Source organism: Myxine glutinosa, chromosome 13, assembly GCF_964187855.1.
Source record: "Myxine glutinosa chromosome 13, kmMyxGlut1.1, whole genome shotgun sequence".
Taxonomy (NCBI): Eukaryota; Metazoa; Chordata; class Myxini; order Myxiniformes; family Myxinidae; genus Myxine; species Myxine glutinosa.
This window is the reverse complement of record NC_136273.1, coordinates 42358534-42380570: the sequence shown is the minus strand read 5'-3', so window position 1 is coordinate 42380570 and position 22037 is coordinate 42358534. Positions and strand designations below refer to the sequence as shown.

The following is a 22037-nucleotide window of genomic DNA, read 5'->3' as shown; positions in this document are numbered from 1 at the left end:
AGATCGAGGCTCATGGAAGAGCAATTTGTAATACATAGTGCTGATTTGAAAGGCTTGATAAACGTAGCGAATCACCAATTGCGATTGTAATAGTTATCAGAAAGGACCGAAAGCAAAGCTTGTAGTTCCTCAAGTTGCCATATCAAAATGGACAACATGATAATCTGTTTGTAAAATACAGATGGAGAAGAGGGGCAGGTTGTTCTCACTTGTAGGACTTGTGCAAATGGTAAATACATACACAAACTGAGTAACAAACACATTTATTTGGCATGAATAGTTTTATTCCTGGTGTCCTCCCTCAGAAAAAAAAAATCCAATGCATTTCTCATGAAATATGATGAGAATTTGATGAGGATCTCATTTAAGGATCCAGGAGACATTGCGGTATGATTGTCAGGGTTTCAAGTCATTGTCTCATGATGGTATGAATCCAGCTTCAAATTCTAGATTAGATTGCATTTTTTAAATTTTGTCTACTAATGTCTGTGTTTGTCTACATCTTACTATAATTCACCAAATGTCCATCCGTCTGTTTGAAGGTACCGCAAAAACGGCTCAACCAATCGCAACAATATTTTGGGTGGGTATTCCTGGGACCCCTGGGAGTAAAATAGGCTATATTGTTTTTCCAATTTTTCCAAGTTTTCCAATTTTCCAGTTTTTCCAAACACGATGGAATAATATTTACCGATATGAACAGTGATGTGGCTTTTGTTGAAATTCTACAAATACTGTTTATTCTACGTACCAGGAGAGAGTAGATCGACTCCTGATGAACTCTTCCTATATAAACATGCGGCTCCAAAGTAACATGGCAGCGTGTGCAAAGCGACTGAGAAACAGGTGTAGCGGCCACTTCAGTGTTACAGATTCGGCGTGCACCCTTCACACATAAGCATGCGACTGAGAAAGACGTGTAGCGGCCGCTTCCGTTTTGCAGAATTCAATCTTTTTTCAAAATGGGTGCCATGTACTATTTAGATTTTAATGATTTGCGTGTGATATGATTCAACGGATGTTTATATGAATCGTTTAAAATAAAAAAGCCTTCAATTTCTGATATTTTGCCTTTTCATTTGGGCCTCCCAATTGAAGCCCCGCCCATAGGGCGGGTACCGTTGCTAGTGTTATAAATGTGAAAGTTTCTCCAAGAGCATTGAAAATTGTAGGAACCAGAACGGCACTCCAATGTCGCACCTTCGACTGATATGCCTCCATCTACATTATTATATCACTAGTGGGGTCACCAGTGGAAATCTCACAGGAGTGGACGTGTGTGACATTTGGACATCTTCATTTAGATGCTGCACATTCAGTTTTACAAAATGGTTACTGGCAACTCATCACATCCAGAAATGTTGTAATCTACACAATTTATTTACTTCTGATAACATGTGAATGCATGTGCGTGCACATGGGAAATACAGTTTGAAATGTGTAATTACATCTCATGTAAAATGTGACTTTAAGAGCGCAAATCCTCTACTTCCCCGCCCCATCCCTCCCACATCATGCACACTGCACCGGGGAGTGGATCACCCACAGGGGAGTGGGTCACACACATGGGAGTGGGTCACACACGGGGGAATGGGTCACACACGGGGGAATAGGTCACACACGGGGGAGTGGGTCACACACATGGGAGTGGGTCACACACAGGGGAGTGGGTCACACACAAGTGAGTGGGTCACACACAGGGGAGTGGGTCACCCACAGGGGAGTGGGTTATCCACAGGGGAGTGGGACACACACAGGGGAGTGGGTCACACATGGGGGAGTGGGTCACACATGGGGGAGTGGGTCACACAGCCACACATGGGGGAGTGGGCCACACACAGGGGAGTGGGTCACACACATGGGAGTGGGTCACACACGGGGGAGTGGGTCGCACACGGGGGAGTGGGTCGCACACGGGGGAGTGGGTCGCACACGGGGGAGTGGGTCGCACACGGGGGAGTGGGTCACACACGGGGGAGTGGGTCGCACACGGGGAAGTGGGTCACACACGGGGGAATGGATCACACACGGGGGAGTGGGTCACACACATGGGAGTGGGTCACACATGGAGTGGGTCACACACAAGGGAGTGGGTCACACACGGGGGAGTGGGTCACACACAGGGGAGTGGGTCACACACAGGGGAGTGGGTCACACATGGGGGAGTGGGTCATACATGGGGGAGAGGATCATGACGTTCATTGGTGGTGTCGTTCTGTTCCCTCATTCTTTTATTCATTTTTAAAATGGCAGTTACAAATGACCCTCATGCAACTCATTGAAACAGCGCTGACATAAAGAAACAGGAATGACCACCCGCATGCCCCACTTTACGCAACTTTAAGCTAAAGACAGCTCGGATACACGCGACGCATATGGAGCATATTCTGACGTCGAGAGCAACTCACACCAAGAACCTGACAAAACAACATCCGCAACACGTTACAGCACGGGATCATGATGAATGGCAGTGGCCACTTCCGCATTGATTATAATTGTAATTACCGGTCCAGATTCAATCTGTTCCAACATGAACACCTCAACCTCATCTGCAGGTTCGGCACCGGCCTTTGGAGAATGAAGCTCCGCTCCCCTCCCCATGTGCAGCGTACCTAATAATTGCAACTTTTTATTTTGACTACATCTAAAGAATGAAACATTCCGACTATATAAAGAATACAGCTCAAATGGAAAAGTCCCTGGGAAAAAAGTTAGGGGTGGTTTATAGTCCAGCGAAAAACAAAACTACTCTTTTCGTTACAGCATACAAAATGACATCTTTTTAATTCAATATTTCAAATAAACATATTTAAAGTGTATGTGCACTTCAATTATTTAAGAGCAGGTTGGACAAGCATTGGTCCTTCTCTCATCTAATATTACCCTGATTTTCCAACAAACATGCACGCCTCACCATAAATTATGTTCAATTTATGTCAAGTAGTGGGTCATATACAAACCCCATCGATGGAATGGATGGAAGTTTAAACAGGATTACCTTTAGTTCCATATAATTATGATGAATGATGAAGATAACTTATAAAATAAGAACGAAGAAATATCTCTCGACAATTTCCCGTCTGTGTTATTTGGGTGGGGGATGCGTTAACTTTCATTGAATTTTCTTCCCGTTTTTTGCAACCGAGTCTAAAACCAAGTTAGCGACTGTGAAAAATGAATTAAGATGGTGAATTAGAGTCGAGATAAAGCCGTGAGGGATTCTCAATGGACTTTGTTGCAGGCCTTTGAAAATGAATTTTGTTCTATAAACGGTAACTTTCATTTAATTTTCTTCCCGTTTTTTTGCAACCGAGTCTTAAACCATGTTAGCGGCTGTGAAAAATGAAATGAGATATCGAATTAGAGTTGAAATAAAACTGTGAGAACCGCGGGCCTAACAAAATAGGCCTCAAAGCTAGGCGAGGAAACAAAATGGTGGATATTTGTTTTTGAAGCCCCACCCATGGACAGACAGACTCTATGTTACAGACAGAATCACCTACAGAGAATATTATATTGATTATATATACTTGTACCAAGTTTGATTTAAATCCCTTCAGCTGTTCTCAAGTACCACATTTTTACCTGACATGACCTCTGACCGTTGACGTCTAAATCTAATCAGTTCATCTTTTCATCATAATATACATATACCAGTTTGGTAAAAATCCCATCACTGGTTCACAAGTTGGTGCAGTAACAGAATTTTTACCTAACAGGACCTCTGACCTTTGACCTTAAAATAAGAGGATAAACTGTAGCTTTTGATTGAATATGAATGAATGAATGATCATTTTAAGGCCATTTTCCCTGCTAGAGCAGGGGTTAGCCTTGTGGGCCCAATGGCAATCATGGTTTCCTGTTTGAGGCAATGTTTTTATGGCCGGATGCCCTTCCTGACGCCAACCCTTAGTCGCCTCTTACGATGCGCAGGGATACGGTGTACCTATTCTAAACCGGGGTACACACTGCGATCATTCAACCCAGCAAGCTGGTACTCAATTTGCCGACCTCGGAAGGATGACAGGCTGAGTCAACCCCCCTGGTGTTAATTTAGTGATCGACTGGGATTCAAACCCAGGATCCTTGGATCCCAAGCCGGCACCCTAACCGCTAAGCCAACATCAGCCAACACCAACACCAACTTTTGATTGGCAGGTGAAAATCAATCTATTAGTGCAGTGACCTATACATTTTCATCAGTGACATCACCAAAGTAACTTCTATTAACTAATATCAGCTGAGCTCGTTCTTATTGCCAATGACTGGCTCTCCCCAGGTGCGAGTCATGAGGTTGTCATTTGTGGGTGAGATGGGCTGGGAGCTGCATATACCAAGTGAGGCGTGCGTCCCCGTTTTCAACGCCATCACGAAGGCCGGAGCCAATCACGGCCTGCGCAACGCCGGCTATCGAGCCATTGATTCGCTGAGTATCGAAAAAGGTGGGTGTGGTTTGTGAACAACACAATCATTCATTCATTGATTTGTGGACAAGGTACATGGTCATAACAGCTTATACACTTTATCAGAATTTGCTCCAGAGATTCACTTCTAATGTATTTCGTTATTATCTGCAACCATCATGATGGTTTTCCGATGTGCTTACCACTCTGCTGCATATGATCTCGGAAGGGTGAGGGGAGGTTATTGCTGGTGGAAGTCGTGTTCATCACATTCATTGATAATCATACTCATATAATTTGGAGCCCATATGCTGTGACCTTGAATTATGTTATGCAAATCTCATTTATAATGATTTTCACTTGACATGACCTCTGACCGTTTGGGATCTTAAACATATTCCAACTAATGCTAGCAGAAGGGACGCCATGTTGAATGCCCCTCTGAGGAATGGCACACACATTGGTGACTCACCCTACCTGCAAAACACTTACATTTATAGCTGCTTATAGCTGATATGGATGATAGTTTATAGCTGGGTCGAGGTTAGAACCCGGGCTTGACAAGCTTAGTGGCAAGTGTGCCTACCTCTAGGCCATCCTGCCAGCCCATAACAAGCAATAGAACGAGCCAACCATAGAGCGGGGGGGAAGAGGAGAGGAGGAAACAGAGTAACCTACAAGTGTAGGAGGGTTGAGTTAGTTAGGGTTAATGTGGGTATAGAATGATCACGAGAAAGCCTGGATTTTGGGAGTTAAACTAGGAAGGGGATTCTGGAAGAGCATGTACATCCTGAAGGAGATGAGGAGGGACAAAGTGCAGAGAATGTCCGTCCAGATAGGATGTGGTTAAAAACAGTGGCCAAAAACAAAGGATGTGAGAGCAACAGACTTTATGCTTCAGCCTCATCGTGGAAGATGCCAATATTATTGACAGTTTTATATTGCACAGAATCCAGGAGATGGAGATGTGATATTTGTGCCTCAGCCCATTGGAGAGAGCAGTTCTTCATCCAGCTATGGATTGGTCTAGGAGAGGTTATGATGTTGGCTCAGGAGAGGCTGTTGGTGAGGTCTAGGCAAGGCAGGGATGGAAGGAGGGATGGATGAGTGTTAGGAAGGATGAGTCGAAGGAGGGATTGATGAGTGGAAGGAAGGATGGATGGATCTCTCAAAGGAATCATTTCGTTGCCTGCTGAATGTAATGCAAGATGACTTGGATCAACCTACGATTTGTAAATTCGCTTTCGTAAATTCGGTCCTGCATGTTCAAGGGGATGGGGGACGGGGGACGGGGGGGGGGGGGGGGAATGAGTGATTGTTTTTGTAAATCTGATCCACCATAATTTTGTCCAGTAGTAAAAGCTCAACAGATCATCTTAATGATTTATGGCACGTCATTCATGATTACTGAAAAATAAGTGAATCCTCAAGTTCTGATGACACAGCACTGACACTCGTATGGTATCAGTAATAACCACCTTTAGATAACCACCTTTAGAGGCCATTTTTCCCCGCAAAGCGGGGGTTGGCCTTTTTCGGGAACCGTGGTTGTTGTTGTTTTTTGGTCCCCTTTTTGAAGCAATGTTTTACGGCCGGATGCCCTTCCTGACGCCAACCCTTTTTGCCGCCTTTAACGACAAACAGGGAATTACCAGTGAACTGGTACTCAATTAGCCGACCTCGGAAGGATGACAGGCTGAGTCAACCCCCCTGGCGTTAATTCAGCGATCGACCAGGATTCGAACCCAGGATCCTAGGATCCTAAGCCGGCACCCTAGCCGCTAGCCCAACACCAGGGTTAAATGGTATCGTCTAGCCCAGGGGTCGGCAACCTTAGGCACGCGTGCCACCATTGGCACACGGCAGCGTAGTCATTGGCACACTGGCGAAAGCAGTGCCCTCTCCACTGCATGCCAAATCACCTATTGAACAGCCATTGGCTGTTGTGCGTGTGGCACTATAACAGTATTCCGGTGTGATTGTGCAGGGTGATGAGGTAGATGGATCAGAGCAGAGTCACCATTCCAATTCCAAATTATATTACTGGAATAATAATCAAAGATGCACAACATGAGATGCCGGCCTGGCGCATTCAAACACAATATTCGCGGCAACCGGATGTGCTGTAAGAACAGTGGTGTTGTTCACAGCAGATGGTCCGAGGCTGCATCTCCACTCATTATTATTATTTGGACTGGTTTCTGAGTTTTAATATTATTAATCATCATTATTCTGAATTGTATAATAATCACAGATATAAAACAGGAGATGCAGGCTTGGTGCCTTCCGATATGCCGTTCGCGGCAACCTGAGGTGCTGTAAGAGCGGCTGTGCTGTTAACATCTGGTGGTCAGCGGTTGCATCTCCACTCTTTGTTATCATTCAGGCTGCCTTCTGCGTTTTAATATTGATCTCGTCATTATTTTGAGTTTTTTATGGGGTGGTTGTAAGGAAATTGGGGGTAGTAGTTTTCTCGTAACACGCGGCCTGTCTTATTAGTCCCCTCCGGTGTACACCGTAGGGGACTATAGGTTTGCACTCCGTCCCTCCGTCTGTCAGTCTGTCGATCCGTCAGTCCGTCACGCAAAGAACAGCTTTCTGGACCTTTTTCTAAACTCTTAATGCTAATGATTTCAAACTTGGTACATGGTTTCGTCATGACAAGTTACAGATCAAGTTCCAACTTCACGACGTTTCGATCATTTTTGACAAAGTTATGGCAAGTTATGGCAAAGTTATGGAATTTCCCCAACAGTTTTCTGGACTATAATTTGGAGTGCGGTGAGTCATAATGCTGTCTTCTATGACAGTGCTACCAATGCCGGTAGGGGACATGTATTGCAGCGCAATACTCAGAATGCTTGTTTAGTTTGATTGACGGTACGGCCTCCCGCTCACATTTCCCACAGGAATTGCAGTGAAGCAGTTCAGGTTCGGTAGATGTTTAGTAAATGTTTCTTTAAAATGTTGTTGCTATGCATGTAGCCTATATGGATGGAATAAAATTCCATGTCTGTTGGAAATATTTTTTTGATGTGGTGTCAAAATTAAACTTAATGTTAAACTTAATGTTGATATGGCACACTAATTAACAAGAACATTACAAACTGGCACTTCATGTCAAAAAGGTTGCCGACCCCTGGTCTAGCCCAACCAACGTCTAGCCCAACACCAACACTAGCCCAACACCAACACTAGCCCAACACTCGTATGGTATCAGTGAACTGTCACAATCTAAGGAAGCATGCAGAAATATCACAGAACTATATTTGGCCTATGTCTGATTCACGATGTTTATTTATAAGGGGAGGGTATTTTTTGAACTATAGAACCAACAAATACTGCCTCGTCTCTAATTAAATGTAAATGCTCCCCAATTTTGTTTTTTGTTTTTTAAACCAAAGGTTTTTTTGTAAAGCAACGGCCTGCAAGTGTTTGTCCATCCCATCTGATAGCATTCGTATGTGGACATTAAAGATCCCACAGCGTCTTTCAAGAAGTGTAGGGGAATTATCTCTGGCACCCTTGAACAAACATAAAATTAATGTCCCAATCAACTCCATTTGAAAGGTAGCCCTGGCCAGCCAGTTCGTGAAAGACTTGGATCAAATACTATTCCTGGCCGACCCCACAAGAAAGTTTAAATAAATGTCCCGTTAAATGAGGACTTTAGTTTGAGTAATTAGTGTTACAGTCAAGTTGTTGATTACAAACAGTAATTCAAGCATCTGACAGATCATGCATTACTATCTTGAGATTCTCCCAAATAGTGGTGTGGATGGATATGTGAAAGACAGGTTTATTTCTGGCAGAAAGCATGAAAATGGGTATATAGGGCTTTTCAGTTTATGCTGATTTCAAAAATGGTTGGAAAGAAATGATCCAACAACAACAAAAAATAATTAAATATTCACATTAATAATCTGGATAATAATTCTTATTTTATTTTCATGACATATTTTGCAAGAACTTGTGCAGTAGGAAAGTTGCATGGAACATGTTTGCTGCTTTGTTATTAGAACTGACCACTGAAATGAAGTTACACAATGTATTCATAACAAGAAATGCATAACAATAAGTTTATTAAATATTCTGGTTGGGATTACTTTTTATATTTACATAATACATGTTCAACAAATAAACTAGATGGTATTCATAGAATACTTACCCTGCGCAATTAACATGGTGCGAACCAACTCTTCTGTTTTTGAACCTTTGTTTTTTCTTTGATTGAATATGGCTGCCAGATCACGTGAGCGATGACATCATAAATTAATATTCACTAATATAATTGTTGCTTAGATCATGCTCAAAAAATTTGAAACTGATCAGACTAAGCGTTGTCCCTGTCGAATCATGATGTCATTCGTGCCGTAATTATGACGTCATCGTTAACAACACCTATTCCCCATATGGAGTTCTTTACAATGAGCCCCGTTTCAATTTTTTCCATGGAGCGGTTTTGGAGATATAGAGGTACAACGTTTTTCGGTTTTTCCAAGATGGCGCCTGTACCACATGACCTATGACATCATGATTATCATTAAAATATGAAAGCTCAAGTCAATAGGATGAAAAGTGACGATTTTTCAGATGAAAATTGTTGACTTTGGAAGTTTGACCTTCAGTTGGCCTTTGACCTTTTGACCTTAAAATAGTTGGTTTCCCAATTCATTGGGGAACTATGCAAATGCTGTTAAATGTTCAAGTCAATCGGATGAAAATTGATGATTTTTGTAATTTGACCTCCAGATGACCTTCGACCTTTGACCTTAAAATCAATAGGCTTCTCAATTGTGACGACCTCTATAACTTGGTGAAGTTTCATGACGATCGGTTTGGAATTGTGAAGGAGGTGCATGACGTGCAGATTGGGTTTAAATGACATAGAAATTTATCGAAAATATAAATCTCATCTCATCGAAAACATGGTACTCATCGAAATTTATAAAAACATGTATTCAAATAATATAACAAAATGGGCTCAAATGTGTATATTCTGCGGTAAATTTCAGGACTTGTTTCCGGCCCTTTGTGAAACGACAGAATCGCAGAAGGGACTTGTGGTGTTGGTTTCATCTCAACCGAACACCCATCCTGCAAACTGAGAAACAAACCTCATCTCTGATGTGTTCGTAACCATGGATGCACTGCTTCATCAACGCGATTGTGTCTGAATATTTATGCGCTCAACAGAATGAACTTGCACTCGAAGAGGGTGATTTGACCGGGATCCGTAATCGTAATGGATTCAGTCTGTCGGTGGATGGCATCATCCGTGAGGCACACAGGCCTCTGATATATGAGTGCTGGTCAAAAACGTATTTTGTGGCTACATTACCGGGTCTACATTCCTGAAAAAAAACCGGGTCTACAGTCCTACATTCCATTCCGCACACTCGTGCAGATGATACGACTGAAGCTGAAGGACAACTTGTCAAACTGTACTAAAATAAGTCGTCCATTTTGGTTGAAAGGATTCCTCTTACTCTATCAAGTTACTCTATCAAGTTATTACTCTTACAATATCAATTATCTGACTTATCTATCTCTTATCTGACTCTCTTATCGTCTGACTCCCCCCCCCCCTCCCCTTCCCACGCCTCCTGCCCCCAAGCCCTCTCCCTCCCACACTTCTCCCTGCTCTCAAATGTTGTGGTTGTGTGCTTCCCCTTCTCTCCCCATCTTGGCTTCCGCTCCCTCTTTTGTATATTTTGTTTGTCTGGTTGATTTGTTTGTGAAATAAATGTTAGCTCTTTCACGAGCCTCGATTCAGTATACAAAAAAAAAAGAAAAAAAAAGAAAAAAAAAAGACAACACTCGGTTTTCCTGACGAGCTGAAATATTCCTCGCTCTGCCGGATCATTGCCAGGCAGCTTAAAATCATTTAGCATCTGCTTGGTGTCAGGGCCGGATTTAAACATGTGGAGGCCCCTGGGCAGCCTTCAATAGTGGAGGCCCACCCTACCTTAGAATACTAAAAAGGTGACAAGACATAGTTACAGTCATCCATAAAGTATATTTTTCAAGTACAAAGAATCTGAATAAAAATGTACATCTATAAACATCATGATCAATCTTTATAAGAATCTAGTTCCTATGTTTCAAGCATAAAGAATTTGAATGAGCAAGCAGGCACATCTTTAAACATCATGATCAATCTATAAGAATCTACGAAGTTCCTATGTTTCAAGTATAAAGAATCTGAATAGTGAATAAGCAAGCAGGTCAATCAAGATCAATCATAAGAATCTAGTAAAGTACCTAATACCTATATTTACAGACCAGGCACTTTACGAGACTTGACACTTGGAAAGTCTTGGATCAATTTGTCGAAGTCAATCTCTCTGAGAATGTCACATTCAATACTCATTAAGGCCAGGTGACTGATCCTATCATGACACATTGTAGTACGGAGTCTGTTGTTGATGAACTTCATTTTACTGAATGAACGTTCTCCAGAACAGTTTGTGACCATGAGCACCAAGTACATCCGTAGCATTATCTCGACATTTGGAAATGTATCCGCAAATTTCTTGTCCATCAACAGTTTGTAAAGGAAATGTTCTCTCCCTATCTTATCATCTTCATATTCCAGTATGAGGAAGGCTGCAAACTGCACAAGTTCAACACCAAGTGTTTGATCTAGATCATCCTTGTACTCGGCAACCAATTTTGCTGCAGCTGCTTCGATTTCATCGCAGTCCAGTGATTCCAGTTTACGCAAGAAACCGAAAAGAGAACAGGTGTTCTCATAGGCTTCCAATCGTTGCTCCAATGAACTCAGAAACTGATCAATTACTGGAAGAAAATTCTGAACTCGAAATTTTCAGACAGTGAGAGTGCAGCTTATTCTGATCGTCCATATGTGGAGGCCCCCTGGTTGTGGAGGCCCCTGGGCAACTGCCCAGCTTGCCCATTCCTAAATCCGGCCCAGCTTGGTGTAACATGACAAGTCCTGCTCTTTTGGGTCTCTCCCAGGATTTGAATGTATTGATTCATTTTGTTCACAAGAAGGGCGAATGGAAATGCAGGATGCCTTTGTATATTAACTTTAGATTTTAAATTTTTTTATGTGTGCATGGTACATTGAAGAGTACATTGAAAGTCCAGACCTGATATAATAGTGTGTGACTTCAACTTGCTCTCCTCACCATGTGCTGTACACATTCATTATTGTATGATATTTACGGTTTATGGATCTGGAATGGCAGCTCATCACAATCATCAGGCTGGTCTGCTACTTTAAAAATGGCGTAATCCTCCTCAGAATGCTCGGCGTGCATGTGCAGAAACCCTGAGCAAAGGGGATTTCCGGGGGCAGCCAAACGGATGTTGTGTGTGTGAGATAAGGATTGGTACCTAAAATGGCTCACAAAGCTCCTAAAATAAGCCAAAAATACTTTGAAACATATGGGCGGAAAAGGGGTGTGCCTCTGCACAACGGCAGAGTTGTTGAACTTTCTGAACACGCCTACAAACTGATACACTACATGGCCAAAAGTATGTGGACACCCGAACATCACACCCGTATGTGCTCATTGAAAATCTCATTCCAAAATATTGGGCATTAATATGGAGTTGGTCCCCCTTTGCTGCTTTAACAGCTTCCACTCTTCTGGGAAGGCTTTCCACTCGATGTTGGAACTTTGCTACGGGAATTGGCAAAGTTCGGGCACTGATGCCACAAGAGCATTAGTGATGCCGGGCACTGATGTTGGGTGACTAGGCCTGGCTCTCAGTCGGCGTTCCAATTCATCCCAAAGGTGTTCGATGGGGTTGAGGTCAGGCCTATGTGCAGGCCAGTCAAGTTCTTCCACACCAACCTCAACAAACCATTTCTGTCTGGACTTCCCTATGTGCATGGGGGCATTGTCATGCTGAAGCAGGAAAGGTCCTTCCCCAAACTGTTGCCACAAAGTTGTAAGCACACAATTGTCTAGAATGTCATTGAAAGCTGTAGCGTTAAGATATCCCTTCACTGGAACTAAGGGGAAGAAGGACCCCGGGACCTCGGGAAAGAAGGACCCCGGGGAAGAAGTGAGACAATTGGGAGGAATGGAGGAAGAAAGTGAAGAAGGTGCGGCAGTGGGAGTTGCAGGCGAACAAAATGGCGGCGCCTCGCACATGGCGATGAGGGCCGCGCCCGCTGCGCAAATGGGGGTGGTCGAAATGCAAGCCTTCATGGCCCAATTCATGGCGGAAATACAGAAAAAGAACGACAGTATTGACAAGATGGGAGAACAATTGGAACGAATGGAAAACAGAATGGGGGAGCGATTGGGAAATGAAATTGGGGGATTAGACAGCAAATTTGGGGGATTAGACAGCAAATTTGGGGGATTAGACAGCAAATTTGGCGGATTAGACAGCAAATTGGGAGGATTAGAAAACAAATTGGGAGGATAAGAAGACAAATTATGGGGCCAATTGGAGGACGTGAATGACCAAATGAAGAAAATAAACAAGGGGTTAGCGAGGAAGGAAGCCAAGTATGAAATAAGAGCATCGGGGAAGGACAGAGACCGCGGGTCAAGCGGGAGAGGCACATTGGTATGCGACGGGGTAGCGCGGCTTGAGGAACGTGGGAAAAGCGAGGCTAAGCAAAGCGCAAATACGTGGACCGGGGTAGAAATTGTGACCCGGGGTATGGGGAAGCCGGCAACCGCCGAAGTAGAAGAGAAAATTTTATGTGCACCATCGGTCGTCGAGCTTAATAAAGAAAATGAATTAATCATAGTGGAAATTGGGATTCAAGAGACGGCGGACTTAGAAGAGCAATCGCGGAAGGAAGAGATGGAAAATGTACAAAGTCCGTGTTCGCATCATGATGCCGTACTTGCTAATCCGAATAAAGATTTGCAGGTGCGTGTGGAGAAAAGGATCCCGAAGGTAAGCCGGGCTGTATGTGGCGCGAAAGGATTTTTCGCGCGCTTGGGATCCAGACGTCACCCGGGCGCTTGTGGAAGGTCCGTGGAGAGGTGTATGAAAGAGAATGACGCGCGTGTGAAAAAAATATGTGCGCCAAAGCGCGAGTGTGTTACAGAGTGTGAAAGTGGGAGTGAGAGTGACACAGAGAGTGAAATGGATGGAGAGAGTGTGCGAGGATGCACACCGGAGATGGATGGAGAGCGTGTGCGGGAGTGCACACCAGAGCACGTGATTGGGTGTGCACTGGGAGATTGCACACCCGTGGGTAGGTGTGCGCTGAGAGGGTGGATGCAGGAGTGCACACCCATGAGTGTAATGGAGTACGTAACGGAGGAGAGTGCGCCAGGGTGTGCGCGAGAGAGGTGTGTAACGGAGTGTGTGAGTGTGCCTGGGTGGTGTGCACGAGAGAGTGCAGTAACGAATTGTGTGGGATGTATGGGAGGCGTTTGAGCGCCACGTTTTGCTAGTGAGAAAATGAACGCGTGGTGTGAGCATGCGAGTCGAGCATCGACGCTGACCGGGGCAGCGTTTAGGCCGACGTATAGCCGACGCGAGCTCTGGGGGCGTGGTGTTCTTTGTGTGCTGCGGGGGCCAGCGGGGCTCGTTGCGGCGGCGCTCTCGCAAGGAGCGCCGTGCACGATTCGGGCCGGGTCCCGCCCTGTATGGTCGGTGCCGCGGCGAGCGGCCCGATTCCGGGGGAGAAAGGCTAGGTTAGACCTTTGCCCCCTGGCGGGCGCGGTGTTCCGACCGGGGGAGGTTGGGTCATCGGGCCGGAGACCGAAAGGACCTCATGCCGGGATGGCGTCTGGAACCTCGGCCCGAGTATGCCTCTTCCCCAGAATCGAAAATGCCGGACAGACCCAACCTACAGGAGACAGACCACCCGTATACATGGCTCGGTTTTTCGAAGCCGAGCTGTGAAAATGTATTCCCGCACGAGAGACTCATAGTTTAATGGACAATGAGTAGTGGTAGTGATAGGAATGGTAGTTGTACCATTCATTTTGGGGCAAAGGATCTATAGTTTTATGGGGTTTGGCGGCGAGAGCTAACCAGGGTGGGCTAGGATAAATGATAGAAATCTCGATTGATGACCATAGGTGACTTGAGAGTTAAGTAGTGACATTGTACAAGTAGTGGGGACGTAGAGATATTAGATGGATTATAATGATGAGGGAGTGCTTAGTATAAGGGATGACAGGGGAAGCACCAGTATTAGGGGAAATAGTTAGATTAAATGATGCTGTGTGTATGAGCTTGAAGTTTAGGATGAAATGAGGAATTGGAATGAGAGTCTTGCTGGTGAGCATGTTGAAATGAGGAATTGGAGCGCATTTGAGCGCATGAGGCAATGCTCGTGAGAGATGTGTGTGTGTGTGTGTGAAAGTGTATGAGTGGAGTATTGAGGATGTGTGTCATTGTGTTAAGTGCATTGGCTTGCATGGTGGGCAAGTGGAGAATGGTTGTGTGGAATAAATGGTGTGGAGTGAGTGGAGTGAGGAATGAGTAGTGTGGAGTGCATGGTGCGAAGGAGTGAATGGGGGAAGGATGGACCCCTTCACGAATACCCGGGGAGGGTAGTTTAAAAGTTAGGTAGAGGGAGTAGGTAAATTTTGGTGGATATTGACATCTGTGGTGCAGATAGTAGCAGAGTACTGCTTGGATGGGTGCATAAGTGTATGGAATGGCTGGGCGTGTGTGCCTGTTAGTGCGTATGGTTGGTTGAGCACTCCGCCACTGGTAGTCTGTCGGCCAGGTGAGGCCGCAGGTAGGCTCTGGGAGCCAGGTAGTGTTGAGTAGAGTTCAGCGGGGCCCGAGGATCCTAAAGAGAGGACCGGGGTAGCCCAATGCCAGAGAGGGCATCGAGGAGGTAAGCGCCAGGGAGGGCCTTCCCCAGGTAGGTTAGGGTGAGGAGCTAGGCAAGCTCGGGTGGCGACGTTCAGTGGCAGAGGTGCGCAGGTAAGTAGGACCTGCTAGGAGAGCCACACGACCCAGCCCCAAAATTGTGCGAGGGCACATTATAGAAAAATCGGGGGAGTGAGACCCCAAATTGGTAAGGCACCACAGGATGGTCAATGGGAATTGGTTTCTAGAACCGTATAGTGTAATGATGGCCAATGGATTGGCAGGGCAAGACCCCGGGTAGAGTAAAGAGAGTTAATGTCAATTAGAAGGATAGATAGGAGAAAATCTCTTCGCACCATCCACATCCACTCACCGAGGTGATAGAACTCCACACCAGATTTTTTGCAGACGTTTGGAAGGTAAAGATGCATCTTGACGTGGGGGAGACATTGTGTTGATTCCATCCCTTCCTTCTTGGGAGGGATTGGTGACGAATTTGGAATTAGAGGGGATGGGAAAGACAAAACGTAGAGACAAATTGGTAAATTTGTAAATTGTGTAAATACGGGGTAGGGGCAAGGGTAGTGTAGGCTGACATGGGGGGTGACGTACGAGTAGGGACGAGCTTTTCTCAGCTCGCTCTCCCACGCCCCTCATATTGCATTGCCTTGTTTTGATGTGTACCCTTGCGCCCTTTCCCCTTGCTAACCTCTGCTTTGTCGTCCTTCCCCACTCATGGACCATGGTCTTTTGTGCGAGGGGAGTGTGCAGGTGCCTTGAATTGTGCGGTGGCACTTTTGCTGCCTGCACTCTTGCTGCCTGCATGCCTGCCTGCACCGGTACACCCTATGGACCACACGTTATGTGGCCTGGCACCAATGGACTACACGTTCTGTGGCCTGGCACTTATGGACCACACGTTCTGTGGCCTGGCACCTCTGCTGGGACAGACCTTTGCTGCCAGCAGTATCTGACTTGCGGACCACTGTTTTTAAGTGGCATCTATGCCCAGCAGTCGGACCACCTACGTTGGCTCTGCTGGCCATAAATAAAAAAGCGGACGCGGTGTGTGCCCTTTTTCTTAATTAACATCAAGTAAGAAGATGAAGCCAGAAGCCAAGATACATCGGCACAGCAGAGAAGCACAAGAAGACATCCTTTATTATTTTTGAAATGTGATGACTGTGCATATTGGTACTGGTGCTTTTTGGTGCATTTTTTTTATTTGGGTGCATTTTATTGGTGCATATGGGTATGGTGTATCGGTGCAGTGCATTGCAGTGGCATTTCCTCTTTTCAAAATCTCTTCTCTTTTCCCACAAAAGACAGGTCCTGGGCTGTAGTGTAAATAATAGCGTCTTGTAAATAATGCTCCCCACCGGCTCTATTTGTAGTTTGAGAATAATTCCGTAATTCGGTTAATTGTGGGCGTGAGTCAGTTAGGTAGGACGCAACGCAGCAGGGGGGACATATCTAGTGTTAAAACTGTCGCACTCAGTGTAGTAGGTTAAAAGTAGAGGATAACCACACCTAAGTGTCACACTAATTGTTAAAATTGTGTATGTGTATAGGTAAGGCCATGTTTCCAATAGTTGAATCTGCGTGTCATCATCACCAGTGATGAGTGATTTACAATGATCCCACTCCTGACACCAATTGTTGTGGATCTCTGACGTCGGCTCTCCCCTTATCAAGGGGGGTTTAATCCCCTTGTCCTTTTATGGCCGACCCGAGTCCTGGAAGTTATACGCTCCTTCCGGTCGGTATTAGGTAGGGTTATTGGTCAACTTAGTCCTAATACCTAATTACTAACACCGACCGTGAAGCAGGGAAATAACTCCCGCCCGAACCACGGCGTTAGTGGACACGCCGAGCGAATCGAGCCGCGATTCGGGCCGTTAGCAAGGACTAAACCCGATTATGGCGGTTCCGATCGTGCCATGTTTACCCAATGAGAGAAAAGATGGATGCGATTGGATAGGAGGAACCCCAGAAAATAGGAAGAACAAAGATTGGTTTATTAATTATGTACAAAGAAAGAAAGAAAGAAAGAGGAAACGAAAGAAATGTACAGGATAGGAAGAGGAAGAAGAAGCACACAGGGCAGCCTTAAACAGTCTTATTCTTATCCCTGGACACGGGCCCGTTCACTCTCAGACTCACTCTCAGGGTCACTCACACCGGGTTTGTAGATGGTCGGGTTGAGGGTCCAAGGGTCCACAGCTCGTCCAGTCCCCGACTCGTACCGTGCAGATGGTGGAAGACGGCCGGCAGCTCTCCGCATGGCGTAGTCGCGAGGCGGACAGTTATATATCGAGGAAAGGTAAGCTGGGCGATTATATTGCATATGTAATACTTGTACCGGCGCCTTTATACGCGCGCCCGATATCGCTGGGTACAATACGCCGTTTCCCCGATGTTACACAACGCCAACTATACACCAACGTCCTTCTGCACAAGCCCTTCTCAACGCTGCAGTCCTCTGCAATGCGTGTTGCGCGCTAGTCCTTTGTAAGGCTTGTCACCGCGCGTCTCTCCTCCTCGTAACTCAACTCGTTCAAGACGCGCAACAACTCAACTGAGGACCCCCGGCTCATAACTCGAGTTCGTAACTCAGCGCCTCTCCCATCATAACTGAGGTGGGGGCCTCGCGCAAAGGGTTATATTGCCACGCCCAGCGAACCCTCTGGAATGTCCAGCCACACCCTTTCAGGCGATGTTGCCTCAGCCCTGGTTGGCTGTTGAGGGCTTACCGGCTCCGCCTTGATGGCTGCTTGTCATGGCCACACCCCCACCCTTGCGCTCTGCCCCCTTTTCGGGCCTTACCTCGTGGCTTTTGGGCTGGTTTGAGCAGAAGCCCAGCGGCAGCGAACGCTGCTGGCAAAGGAAGTGTAACAAACTGCGAGGGCGATGGAGTACAGACTGGATAGCGCTTAATGGCGTCGATTGAAGGGAGGCTGCAAAAATGGACGAACAGGGCCTACTCTTATTTGTTCTATGCAGATGCAACTATTGGGAATGGCCTTATCCTAAACACATACTATGAAATAACTAACGTCCTAAGGTGACCTACATGTTGCATGTGGCCTAACTATGGGGTGCAACCTTTAACCTTTAATGATGTTACCTGTGTGGGTTCTCAAAACCGCAACACTGCACCCCTCCTTTCGCCAGGCTCGGCCCGAGCCGAACCACATACCAGTGAGGACGGCCGGCTTCCGATACCTGGGTCAGGACTACTCTTTAACAATTAGTGTGACACTTAGGTGTGGTTACCCTCTACTTTTAACCTACTACCCTGAGTGCGACAGTTTTAAACACTAGATATGTCCCACCTGCTGCGTTGTGTACTATCTAACTGACTCACGCCCACAATTAACCGAATTACGGAATTATTCGCAAACTACACATAAAGCCGGTGGGGAGCATGTTATTTACAAGACACGAACTAGTTATTTACAAAACTACAACCCAGGACCTGTCTTTTGTGGGAAAAAGAAGAGGTTTTTGAAAAGAGGAAACACCGATTGCACTGCACTGCACCAATACACCATACACCCATATGCACAATAAATGCACCATAGTAAAAAAAAATGCACAAAAAGCACCATCACCAATGCACAATAACATTTCAGAAATAATAAATGATGCCTTGTGCTTGACTTGACTGCTGGGCCGATGGATCTTCTGGCTTCATGTTCTTTCTTTGTGCCATCGTTAGACTTGATGTCTTCTTGTCCGGGCACACCAAAGATTAATTAATAATAAAAAAGTGCACAAACAGTGTCCGCTTTTTATTTGGCCAGCAGGGCCAGCGTAGGTGGTCCGACTGCATGGCATGTGCACCACTTAAGAACAGTGGTCCGCAAGCAAGATGCTGCTGGCAGCAATGGTCTGCTCCAGCAAAGGTGCCAGGCCACAGAACGTGTGGTCCATATGGTGTACCGGTGCAGGTGGCAGGCAGCAGGGTGCAGTGCAAGAGTGCAGCCGCACACCTCAGGGCACCTGCACACTCCCCTCAACCAAAAGACCATGGGTCCATGAGTGGGGAGGAAGACAAAGCAGAGGTTAGCGGGGGCAAGGGCACAAGGGTACACATCATAACAAGGCAATGCGACATGAGGGGCGCGGGAGAGCGAGCTGAGAAAGCTCGTCCCTACTCGTACGTCACCCCCCCATGTCAATCTACACTACCCTTGCCCTTCCCCGTATTTACACAATTTACAAATTCCATCGCTACCGTCCTGTCTTTTCTATCCCGCCCTCTATACCAAATTCGTCCCCAATCCCTCCCAAGAAGGAAGGGATGGAATAAACACAATGTCTCACCCACGTCATGATGCATCTTTCATTCCAAACATTTGCGAAAACCTGGTGTGGATTCCTGTCACCTCGGTGAGTGGATGTGGATGGTGCGAAGAGATTTCCTCCTAACTATCCTTCTAATTACATTAACTCTTTAAACTACCCGGGGTCATGCCCTACCACTTGGCATCTTTAAACTATGTGGTTCTAACAACCAATTCCCATTGACCATCCTGTGGTGCCTTACCAATTTGGGGTCTCACTCCCCCATTTTTTTTGCACTGTGCCCTCGCACAATTTCGGGGCTGGGTCGTGTGGCTCTACCAGCAGGTCTACCTACCTGCGCACCTCCGCCACTGAAGTCGCCACCCGAGCTTGCCTAGCTCCTTCACACTACCCTAACCTGGGGAAGGCCCTCCTGGCTCTCTCACCCCACTAATGCCCCCTCTGGCATTGGGCTAACCGGGTCCTCTCCTCGGATCCTCGGGCCCCGCTGAACTCTACCTGAACTATACCTCGCTCCCAGAGCCTACCTGTGGCCTCACCTGGCCGACAAACAACCAGTGGCGGAGTGCCTCAATAACTATATGCACCAATTAAGCCACACGCCCAGCCATTCCACAGTCTTATGCACCCCTCAAAGCAACAACTTGCTACTACTCGCACCACAGATGTTAATATCCAACAAATTTACATACTCCCTCTACCTCACTTTAAACTACCATCCCCGGGTACTCGTGAAGGGGTCCATCTTCCCCCATCCACTCCTTCGCACCATGCACTCCACACCACTCATTCCACACACCATTTACTCCACACTCTGTATTCCACACCACTCAGTCCCTTGCACCCCATGCAAGTCAATCACTCAATACACTTACACTTGTCCACAATGCTCTATTCATACACTTTCACACACACACACATCATTCACGAGCATTGCCTCATTTGCTCACCATCACCACCAAGACTCTCATTCACAATGCCTCATTTGCACCTAAAGCGCATCCTCATACTCACACACACAGCATCATCTACCTAACTCCTTCCCTCTAATACTCGTGCTTTCCCCGTCTTCCCTTTACACTAAGCACATCCCTCGTCATTATTATCCACCTAATCTGACTACGTCCCCACTACCGGTACAAAAGTCATTACTTAAATCTTGGTCTCCTATGGTCATCTTTCTAAATCCCGACCAATATCCGAGCCCGCCCTCGGCTAGTTGTCCCCCGTCGCACAGCGGAGCGAAAGGGGAACTATGGTTTTCCCCTCCGTCCGTGTGTCCGTCCGTCCGTGTGTGCGTGCGTGCGGGCATGCATGCGTGCGTAAGCGAAGGACCGCATTCGAATTTGGTGTGTGGGTGCAACCCACGTCAAAATCCAAGATGGCCACCACCATGTATGTCTGATGCCATGCATGTCTGAACCTTGTGAGCTGAATATCTTGAAAAATAAGCGAAGTACCAACTTCTAATCTGGTGTGTGGGTGTATCTCGGCATAAGGAAGAAGGCTATTGAAAATTGGGTCGCCAGGTAAAAATCCAGGATGGCCACCGCCATGTATGTCTGAAACTTGTGAGATGAATATCTTGAAAAATAAGCGAAGTACTAACTTCTAATTTGGTGTGTGGGTGTATTTTGGCATAAGGAAGAACGCTATTGAAAATTGGGTCGCCACGTCAAAATCCAAGATGGCCGCCGCCATGTATGTCTGAACCTTGTGAGATGAATATCTTGAAAAATAAGCGAAGTACCAACTTCTAATGTGGTGTGTGGGTGTATCTCAGCATAAGGAAGAAAGCTATTGAAAATTGGGTCGCCACGTCAAAATCCAAGATGGCCGCCACCATATATATGTCTGAACCTTGTGAGCGAAATATCTTGCAAAATAAGCGAAGTACCAACTTCTAATCTGTTGTGTGGGTGTATCTAGGCACAAGGAAGAACGCTATTGAAAATTGGGTCGCCACGTCAAAATCCAAGATGGCCGCCGCCATGTATGCCTGAACATTGTGAGCGGAATATCTTGAAAAATAAGCGAAGTACCAACTTCTAATCTGTTGTGTGGGTGTATCTACGCATAAGAGAGAATGCTATTGAAATTTGGGTCGCCATGTCAAAATCCAAGATGGCCGCCTTGCGTCTTCCACTTTGTCAACTCGCATCACTTCACCGACGGGGGACCTAGGCGTAACGCTTGTTTACACTGCCAAACCGCATAAACTATAGCTCATGTGCCCCAATGGTGAATGGTAAACTACCATTCGCCATCATCACTGCTACTACTACTCGTCCACTACTCTCGAGCCTCTCGGGGTGGAAATACATTCTCGCAGCTCGGCTTCGCGAAGCTGAGCAATGCGTGCGGATGGTCAGTCTCCTGTTGATTGGGTCCGTCCGGCATTTTCGATTCTGGGGAGGAGGCATACTCGGACCGAGGTTCCAGGCGCCATCCCGGCGCGGAGCCCTTCGGTCTCCGGCCCGATGACCCAACCTCCCCCAGCCGGAGCACTGCGCCCGCCAGGGGGCGAAGGTCCGACCTGGCCGACCT

The 22037-nt window shown here is 46.2% G+C and overlaps 1 protein-coding gene across 2 annotated transcripts in view; it reads left to right on the top strand.

The window, feature by feature from the left end:
- SARDH (sarcosine dehydrogenase) overlaps positions 1-22037 on the top strand; it is a 179246-nt gene that overhangs the window by 104837 nt on the left and 52372 nt on the right. For both annotated transcript variants that reach the window (XM_068134325.2, XM_068134326.2), the window contains exon 18: positions 4280-4442. In XM_068134325.2, the coding sequence (XP_067990426.2) occupies positions 4280-4442 (163 nt within the window). The remainder of the gene's footprint in view (positions 1-4279; positions 4443-22037) is intronic.